General features: G+C 36.7%; 2 protein-coding genes across 2 annotated transcripts in view; both read left to right on the forward strand.

Annotated features, from left to right (window-relative positions):
- The window catches only part of si:ch211-272h9.3, a 151,163-nt gene that overhangs the window by 68,889 nt on the left and 71,597 nt on the right, over window positions 1–10,677 (forward strand).
- LOC147842952 (macrophage mannose receptor 1-like) lies at window positions 4,165–8,065 on the forward strand. The gene is made up of 5 exons (XM_087260438.1): window positions 4,165–4,221; window positions 4,363–4,401; window positions 4,494–4,841; window positions 5,151–5,501; window positions 5,658–8,065. The coding sequence occupies exons 2-5, from the start codon at window positions 4,365–4,367 to the stop codon at window positions 6,017–6,019; spliced, it is 1,098 nt and encodes a 365-aa protein (XP_087116564.1). The 5' UTR covers window positions 4,165–4,221; window positions 4,363–4,364; the 3' UTR covers window positions 6,020–8,065.

Genomic DNA, 10,677 nt, shown 5'->3' on the forward strand with positions numbered 1-10,677 from the left:
CTTGGGCGGTATACAAATTTTGATACCGTCAAACCTCCTCCCTATTTTACCGCAGTATCCTGTATTAACGTGCATAATAAAAAAATATGACGTAAGGCTCAGACAGCGTCACCAAACTGTTGGCTTGTAACCGGAAATACTGACAAACTGCAGGTCACTTGGTGCGCCACTCGCCACCTCACCTCTCCCTCATCCACACTGTCCTGTGATGACAATCACGCATACGCATTTGTAGGCGTTAAATAAATAATATTTAATACTTGTCTCCTATTTAAGTGTATTGTTTTTATGACGGTATAACGGTATTGAAACTGACACCGTTGCTATTTTTAGACCCTGCGGTATACCATACTACTGTATAGCGCCTTTCCACTGCACACGATAAACGACAAGCGACAGACCGGAAGTCATTTATTTTCAATGGAGAGCAGTCCGGGAGCTGCGTTGAGTTCCCACCATCTCCATATGCGGAAAATTCGGATCCAAATTGAGCTGCGGATCCGTTGAAATATTTGAACTCCTGCCACTAGACCGCATGCGACCTGCCGACCGGATATGATGTATTCCAGTGTTGTCCAAGCAGGTCCGTGCACGCGAGATGAGAAATAGGAGTTTATTTGTTTGTTTTTTTATTATAAAAAGTCTATATTAAAGAAAAACTTTTCTGTTCATAAATGTAAGTAAGAAAGTAATAAAAAATATTTGTTTTTAATATCGTCTCCACATTCCCTCCAATATTTTAGCGGTCTATGAGTTTCTAGTATTCATTCATCCATTAAACTATGTAAACGCACAGAGAATAAAGGCTATTGCATTTGCACTCCTTTATTTCGGACACGCTTGAGAATCAGCTTCTCCCCCGTGGTGCACGACAACACTGAAAATACTGTGCGCCAGCCAGAAGGGGGCATATTCCGACAGTCGTGTCCAAATGTCGTGTGCAGTGGAAAGGCGGCTTATTACCTCCCAAGCCTAAAACTGAGTTTTATACATGCGTGTTTCATAGATTATTTATAAATATATAGTGTATTTCATGTATAGTGTGTTCACTATAAAATGCCATTATAAGATAATGTTTATATGTATTGGTATTTATTACTTTATCTAACCTGGTGGATCTGCATTATTTTTATTTGTTTTTTAGCCGGATGCTTTGAATAAAATCTATAGTTTATGTATTTTTATTATATATATATATATATATATATATATATATATATATATATATATATATATATATATATATATATATATATATATATATATTGTTACCACGACTAGGGTGGAGTGACAGAGGCCACAGGAGGTAAGATCCACTATGCAGTTCATTCAAACGTCAGGCAAGCAATGGTCATCAGGTGCAAACAGGTATATACAGGCAGTCCAGAATCATAAACGTAAAACAGGCTAAAGGTCGAAAGGCAGGCGGCTAAACAGGAAAACGAGGGTACAAGGCTAAGATCAAAACACGGAGAAACAAGACAGGGAAACGCGTTGTAATGTTACTAGGAAAACAAGACTCGGCAAACTGGTGGCGTGAGAGAGTGGCTATTGAATGGGATGTAATCAGTCTGTGAACAAGATCCAGCTGGTGATGCAATCAGGAAACATGAGTGAGCAGGTGTGCGTGTTTGGGAGCAGTGCATGTATGAAAATGTAGTCCTGGGAAATGCGGAAATGTAGTTTCAAGTTTGTGTGAGAACCAGCGATCCTCTGGGAAGCGATCGCTGGTTGTGACATATATATATATATATATATATATATATATATATATATATATATATATATATATATATATATATATATGTCACCTAATAAAATATAAGTTTCATTATAAAAAATTAAGATTGAAGTTGGTGCAAATATCCTAGTGATTAGATTGCTGACTCATGGCACTGAGGTGTTTACGGTGACCTGAGTTTATTACTGGCTCGAGGTCCTATGCTGATCCTTCCTCTCTCTCTGCTTACCACATTTTCCTGGTTGCAATCTACACTAACCTGTCCATTACAGATGAAAATACCTAAAACAAACTTATGGAAAAATAATTAAGATAAATAATAAATGTTACAACTACCAATAGGGGTGATAATCCTTAGGAATGTAACTCGCCATTAAACCGGAGAATAAGAAAGTTAAGGTGTGGCATGCTGATTGTTGGCATCTGTTTTCATGGTGACTCTTGGTTTAGATGTTTTGCTGAGAATGTTGATTGTATTCACGGTTCACAAACTCTGAGTTACTGAACCTACTCCCAAGAGTGGTATTGGTACTGATACACCTTGATTAAGCAGGTTTAGTTTTAATTAACCTAGTTCAGAGTTTAGCAGAGGGTAAGTTAACGTTGCTTTCAGGAATTTACCGTCAGACTTAACAAACATTTCCAGACAAATGTAAAGGAGATGATTAGAACAGCCCTGTATGAATGCAGAAGAGATACTCAGCCGTCAGGAAAAGATTTAATAGACAGCAACAGAGAAGGTTATGTAGAGCTCTACTGGGGTATTTTGCAACAGACTGGACAGAAGTGGATAAAAAAGTTAAATAAATGAATAGATGTTTAAATATTTGGAGTCAATTACCTTTTTAAACAAAAATAATTGATCTATTAATATATTTAATGTATTTTGTATTTCCTCATATGTTATAGGAAACATTGTTACAGAGCTTGTCAGTGATAATAAAGATCCCCAATTATGCATTATAAAAGGTTGATTTTTATAATAGGCTGATATGCATGCCAGATCAGAAGACACTTACTTGTCTTAATATACAGCCAAGACTGAAATTATTCACACCCAAAATCTGACTTAAAGTTAATTATATTCGACCAGCAAGTTTTTATTTATTTATTTATTTATTTTTTAACCGGTACTGACACAAGCTTCAACCAAAAGATACTAAGACGATGCACAAGAGGCATCATTGTGAGAAAGAAATAAATAAATCTCAGCTTTTATTTACATTTGAACAAAAAGTGGCATGTCCAAAATGATGCATGCCCTTCTCAATAATCAACAGAGAAGCCTTTATTGCCTATTACAGCAATCAACCCTTCATATAATTGCTGACCAGCGTCTTTGCATGTCTCCACTGATATTTCTGCTCAATAATCTTTAGAGATGAGCTCCAACTCTTTCAGGTTGGATGATCTCTTTGCCATCACGCTGATTTTAGAGAGATACACGTCTTCCACAGATTCTCAATTGGATTTATGTCAGGACTCTGACTTAAAAAACTTTAATATTTTTGTCTGATTACTATTTCTTCACCACTTCTGCTGTGTATTTTGGGTCGTTGTTGGTCTGAAATGTCCACTGGTGCTCAAGATCAAGTTTCTCTGCAGACAGACTGATGTTGTTGTTGAAAATGTTCATGTTTGCTCCTTTTTCATGGTGCCATTTACTGTGATTAGATTTCCTGGTCCACCAGCTGAAAAACACCCCCTAAAACATTAAACTCCCACCACCATGTTTGACAGTGGGGTTGATGGTCTTAAGGTTGAAGGCTTCTCCTACACCAAATGAAGGCTACATTATTGTGGCAAAACAATTTAATCACTGTGTCATCTGACCATAAAACAGAAGAGCAGAAGACCTTTTCATTGTCCAGATGAGCTTTTTTAAAGGTCAAGCAAGCTTTTTTCTATCTCTCTCACAATCCTCCTGGTCACCACAGGTATCACTTTTGGCTTCTGACCACATTCACTGATATATTATTATTATTATTATTATTTTAAAAACGATCATTAAAAAAAATGCTTGATTACTGCAAATTACAAGTTTTTACTTTTATAACATTGTCTGGTCAATATTCAGGTTTACTGATACTGAATGACAGATGCCAGTGTGCAAATGGATCCAAAAAAAAAGATGAACAGATATAGAAAACTGAAATATAAAACAAAACGTTTACTGTGCTGAAAGATGGATGAGAGCAGATATAGAAGAATCACACATTGTGAGATATATTACAGTAGACTCGACTCTCGACCACATTCAAATAAAGTCGCTTCAAAAAATACAGAATCAATGATCAACAGTTAATGAAATATGCAAATACACCAGAATGAGGAAGAAAATGAATAAGCCTTTTGTTTAGTGTAATAAACAAATAATGTGACGTGTTTAATGAATGATAGGAGCAGATCTAGAATAATCACACAGTCTAAAACTGCAGACAGAAACATCAGACTGAGGACAGAAACACACCAGCTCTGAAGTAAGAACACACACATCTACATATTACACTTTAGATATTCTTTATTATTGTGTACTCTGCATTTATCTTTCTGTTGACATTTTTCTTCTCTAGAATTTATCAGATTTTTTACATGTTTATCTCTATGTGTTTCTTCCTCAGAAATGGCTCAAACTCTATATTTCCCTCTTCTCCTCATTGGTGAGTGTGTTTGTAGTTTTATTTATGGTTTATAGTTTCATTAGGTTTGACTCTGTTCTGAAAAGCATTAAAGCAAAGTGTCTCTTTCACAGCTCTCTGCTCCATATCTGAATGTGTTCAGCGTCAGTATCACTTTATAAATGAGGAGAAGGAATGGGCTGAAGCTCAGAGATACTGCAGAGAGAAATACACAGATCTGGCCACTGTTGATAACATGAATGACATGATCCAGCTGATAAAGAGTGTGAATGTGAATGTTAATGCCTGGATTGGTCTTCAGGGTACAAATGACAGTAAATGGTATTGGTCTTCAGGTGATCCTGTGTTCTTTGTGAACTGGGCATCTGGACAACCAGCCGGCAGTAATAATTGTACTGTTATGACTAATGGAAAGTGGTTTGTTGGATCATGTAGTAACACCTGGACTTTCATCTGCAACAGTGAGTACAAATTTAATAATACATTTTTATTTAACAAAAGATCTTTTAAATATAATTATAAATGTGACACTATAAAATTTACATTGAATCAAATCTGCTGTATTGTTGTAGCATATATTTTTGACAAAGCTGTTAACTGAACAGAAAAAGAGATGCTGAATTGTAGTCGAACAAGTCATTGTTTAAAGACTCAAAATAGTAACCAAAGTAATATTGATAAACAATTGTTCTTAACATTTCACCACTGCTTCTGTTCACATCCAAAGCTGAATAAGAATAAACTGATAAAATAAATTGATTTTCTTAAAGTGAGCGGAGGCCTGGTGTTTGTCAATCAGACAATGAACTGGAGAGATGCTCAGAGTTACTGCAGACAGAATCACACTGATCTGGTCACTGTGAGGAACCAGAATGAGAGTCAACAGCTGGAGAAGTTCATTAATGACAGTCATAAATTTGGATATAGTGTCTGGATCGGTCTGTTCAGTGACACATGGCAGTGGTCAGATCAGAGCAACTCCTCATTCAGATACTGGAATGCTGAAAAAGCTAAAGCTCCAGATGATGAACACTGTGGAGTGGTTGAAATGTCCAACCAGGGACAATGGAGCGACTACTTGTGCAGTGTTAGATGGAAGCTTCCTTTTGTATGTCATGAAGGTGAGCAGATCCTCCAAACACACTCAATCCATCATCAGCTCCAGATCTCTTAAAGTTGACTCTACATGTCTGACATGACAAATTCCTCCACAGTGTTTGTTCTTCATGTAGTTGTTGATCAGTCTCTCTCTAGTTTCTGCTTTGTTTTGTGTCCAGATAAACTGATTGTGATCCAGCAGAAGCTGTCGTGGTCTGAGGCTCTGAGATACTGCAGACAGAATCATGTGGATCTGGTCTCGGTTCAGTCAGTGGAGATGCAGTATAAGGTGATGAACGTGGTTAAACTGGCGTCTACTGAGGCGGTGTGGTTGGGTTTACGTCACTCCTGCGCTTTGGGCATCTGGTTCTGGGTGAGTGGACAGACCGTGTGCTATCAGAACTGGGCTCCAGGGAACGGCACATCAGAGGAGGACTGTGAGCCCACAGTGAGATCTGGAGCAGTTCAGTCTGGAGGAGATCAGACCTGGATCAGCTGTCCTGAAACTGATCAACTCAACTTCATCTGTAGAAACTACTGAGAGTGAAGAAGTAAGATGAGGAATGTGTTCTGTTTTCATTTATAATTGGATTGTGAAGTAACATTTTACTTAATATTTGACATCAACTTTAGTAGGCATTAATGTCTTATCACAGCAAGTGTGAAGCATTGCTTATCTTGCTCAGGATTAGTTGTGAGATGTTTTTTGGTTGTTGTTTTTGTTTTAACTATTGCAGAAGAGGTGATAATCTTTGTATGTAATTTACCTGCATGGACACTTAATCTCACACTAGTTGTGAACCCAGCATAACACTACAGTAGTAATTGGTAATTTTGAAGCACAGCATTGTGGGGATTTGGCATCTTTGAGAAACTGTAATGGTTTTGAGCTCAAATCTTGTTGACAGAGTCAGAAATTCATCAAATCAAGCTTTCGGTTGTACCTCATGCAAATGACTTTAATTTTTAATGGTTTGTCATTAGAGTAAACCTTCCATGAACCCATGTCTAATTACCATCTGACCTCTGATCAGTTTTGTACATTTGTAAATATTTTAATGACACATTTGGAAAAAAGAGCTAGTGTAGTTTAACTCTTGATCTGACTTAACAAAAAAAGATTACACAAAAAAAAAATATTTCAAAGCACATATTATTTGACATATTATTTAAGCACTTCAAAAAAAAAAAACTGATTAATTTTGTGCGGTGAACAGTTCATTCAAAGTGTTTGGGGTTTGTGGTGTTTTTATCTGTTGTTAGAACAAGCTTTATTAACTATGAAGGGGCCGGATTAACCAATGTGCATTATGGGCACAGGCCCAGGGGCCCGTGCGCTCTCGGAGCCCCTGCGAGGCTGGAAAAAAATGCAAATTTTGGAGTGTCTATTTAGGCTAAATGCAAATAGCGCACCTCATTGGAATAAGCTAGTTGAGTGATTCCTGCCCATCACCGTTTTATTGACAGAGAAAACATAACTAATGAGCGCGACACATAGCAGCGGGAGTGGCGTAAGTAGTAAAGTGCATGGCAACTTGTTTTGACACAATCATGAACCCGGTTAGAATCCAGCGTCTGATGAACTCATTTTTTCCCCCCACTACATATCTGATTTTGCCTACACTTCATGATAAGGAAGACAAGTAGGAATCATTACTGTATGTGTATTATGGAGGACTCAGATTCATAGACCTGGATTGGAGAGGTTTTATCCAAATCATATGCATTATAAGTTGGTACAAGTTATACATTAAAATTACCTTTAAATAAAAATTTTAGGACTGCTTCTATGAACTTAAACAATATATTAAAATCCATTACTTTCCCCTAGTTGTATTAGTATTTTTTTAAAAGTGTGCTTTAAATGCTTTAAAAAATAGTTAAATCTCTGTAAACTACAAAAAAAGTACTGTATATAATTTATTTTAAAAATGCATGCAATACATTATAGATTAGTTTTATTTTAAAAATATTAGGTTATTCTTATTTTTTTTTATTTAACAAAAGGGGTGCGACCAGGTAGGGGGCCTACGAGACATTGTGCCCAATGGGCCTGTGAATTCTTAATCCGGGCCTGCTCTATGATATATTTTTGTTCCAGAATACGAGGTCTTATTCTGCTATCCAAGTTTTGTGATGAGTAATTTATAATGCCTTTGGATAAAAGCTTTTTTTTTACATGTGTAAATGTCAAATAAACTAGTCTAAACATATCAGTGAATTTATTGGGAATCTGAGGTTTATATTACTGTAATGTTTTGTTTTAATCATTATATATTTATTTTAAACTAAAGTATGAGTTTTCAAAATTATTTTCTTGTATGGTTTATGGATCCTTGTATGATGGTGTGGGTAATTCCTTTTCACCTACAGAGTTTCTTTTATTATTTCTATCATGTCTTTATATTAAAATGACTGGTTGAATGTGAATCATTGATCATTGTGTACATCAGTAAATATAAATAATGGTTGTACTTAAAAAAAAAAAAATAAAGTTGATCATTGTAAAATATTTAAAATATTTTAATTATTTTGTCCTTTGAATGCATCCCCAACACCAGCTGAAATAAACATGTTAAACCAGCAATCTTATGTTTTTACTGTTTTCTCATCTGAATTGAAAATCATTAAATGTAGTAATAATAATAATAATAATAATTTCTCACATGTAGCACTTTTCTAAATAATCAAAGCGCTTTATACATTTTTCATTTTTGGGGGGAATCTCCTCATCCACCACCAGTGTGCAGCATCCACCTTGATGACGCAGCGGCAGCCATTTTGCGCCAGACCGCACACCACACACCAGCTGATTGGTGGAGAGGAGACGATGAAGCCAATTACGATATGAGGAGGGTTAGGAGGCCATGATGGACACAGGCCAGTAGCCAAATTTGTCCAGAATGTCAGGGTTAAACCCCTACTCTTTTTTTGGGATTTTTAAAGGGCCATGAAACCCCCCGTTTCAGCAGGATGTTTTCACACCTCTAGTTTGGAAAAAGTCAGGAAAGTGGGTGTGTCTAGCTTTGTTTGGGGGGGGGAGTGTCGGGGGAGGAAAAATGCGCTGGGTTTGAATAAAAATGGGAGTTGCCATTTGGGCACACGCTTCTGACCAAATACAAACAAACGCACATGCAGGGGAGAAAGACTGACGGTGGGATGTTTGATACCGCACGTCGTATAAGAGAAAAAAGTCTCTCCATTTCTCTGTAACTCTGTGTGTGTGTAGACAATCCTGTCATAAAATGCGGCGAAAATTGAACACGACGGTCGGCAATAGTTTGCTTACAGTGTTCACGTGTTTACACACAGAGAGCAGCATTTACAGCGGATCTTTCAATATTGTAGTGATTTTAACATACTGTAAACTAAGTAACTTAGAAATAATTTTGACTAAGGTCTGTCTTTAAACACTGAAAGAGTACTGCTGACCATATGAACTATAACTTTGCCATCTGAATGAACAAAGAAAGGGCACTGATCACACACACTTACCGAATCTGTAGACAGGATAATCAGCACATACTGGAGCTGCGTCTTTTTTAAAAGAGATGAGCAGCAAACCCGGATCTCACCATTGATGAGAAAAGCTCTCGAGCAAAAAATATTCCAAACAAACGCTTTTCAGTCGCGCGTCGCGTCTACGGATCCATGCGTGAGTCCAGCAGCGCTCTCATAGAGAGAAAATGAAAACAAAACCTTCACATTATGAAAGCAACACTGGCGACCCGTATCTCCAAACATTTCTTATTCTTTTCCCACAACTTTTGGCAACACGACGTGTGTCGTCTCTCTGCCGACTGAACACTGTTTCAGGTACAGTCTAAGAAAGCTAGCATGCATATTAATGAAGTTGCAGCGCATTCGTAATGGAGCGCGCTGATTGGTTTGAACCAAGTCTTACTCATGAATGAATACAACACACTCAGAGACGTAATATGGGACGCCTTGGTACAGACGTCCAGTCTACACACTGGAATAAATGCTAAGATCTCATGACCGTGACGCAGCTTTAAAAATTCGTTTCAAACCGGAAGTACAAATTTGTTCGAAATAACGCAAAAACAACCAATTTACACTTTTTAGAGTAATATATATGTCCTAATAGTGTTTTTAGCAGTGTGGGACATATATATGATTGTCAACAGCTCAGAAAATGCGTTTTGGTGTTTAGTGACCCTTTTATGACCACAGAGAGTCAGGACCTTGGTTTAATGTCTCATCATGCTTAGCTTCAGTGGGCGACCATGTGAGATTTGTGGAGAGCTAGCTGGCAGCTAATATAAATATATTTATTACTGAGGAAATTCATGTTTACTTACTTCATGCAGATGTATTAAAGGGGGTTGATGAACATTCACAATTAAACATTCATAAAAATAAATATTGAGAATTTTTACAGTTTTAACAAGTCAGTTTAAAACATCTCATATAGACTTTTTAAAAAGTCGTTTTGTATTGTACTTGATAGTATATTTTACATTAATGTCAAAGCAGGGATGAATAAAATTTAACAAGAACAATAACTGATTGTTCATTCTTCAGTTTCCCAGCAGAGATGTAAATGTTGTACATTCTGAAAGTCAAACCCTGCTGTGTACATAAGCAAATCAATAATGAGGGTGTGCAAACATGGAAATGTGTTTGAGTGAGTTTTATAAACAAACAAACAAACAAAAAAACAGGGGTAAACAGCAGATTTTTTTTTTTTTTAGTTTTTAGTTTTTGTTTGAAAATTAGATCAAAGTGTAGATAGATCTGAAAATGAGGTGTTTTTTTTCTTTTCTTCAATGATCAGCAAAGTCAAATGGTTTTGATTTCAGAAGAGTTCTTTATTGTCGACAACAAAGGACAACTTTCAGGAGACCCCCAGTAGCATCGCTGTCTGAAAAATTCTGCCTCCCTAATGTGATGGCCTGTATAAATACACTTTGACAACAATTGTTTTCCTTTGTTCTCCATATATTACACAAGATCCCTCCTAGTTTAACCCCTGACTCCAAATTCCACCTAGGTTAACCCCTGACCTCAATTTCCACCTAGGTTAACCCCTGACCCACACCTGGTAACTATACAACTTATCCATTTCTTGTGATATGATAATTGTTCTAATGGTATGCAAGTCTACGAGCAGATTATACACATACAATTTGAATATATAGATTAACTTCACATTTTAAAGAATATAAAATCCACTTC

The sequence above is a fragment of the Danio rerio genome, chromosome 7, assembly GCF_052040795.2.
Source record: "Danio rerio strain M-AB ecotype USA chromosome 7, GRCz13ab, whole genome shotgun sequence".
Taxonomy (NCBI): Eukaryota; Metazoa; Chordata; class Actinopteri; order Cypriniformes; family Danionidae; genus Danio; species Danio rerio.

What these genes read in the sequence shown, in the direction of transcription:
- LOC147842952 (XM_087260438.1), top strand. Translation starts at nt 4,365, where the DNA reads ATGGCTCAAACTCTATATTTCCCTCTTCTCCTCATTG. An exon ending in TTTCCCTCTTCTCCTCATTG is followed by an intron (nt 4,402 to 4,493) that starts GTGAGTGTGTTT and finishes TCTCTTTCACAG; the next exon opens with CTCTCTGCTCCATATCTGAA. An exon ending in TCCTTTTGTATGTCATGAAG is followed by an intron (nt 5,502 to 5,657) that starts GTGAGCAGATCC and finishes TTTTGTGTCCAG; the next exon opens with ATAAACTGATTGTGATCCAG.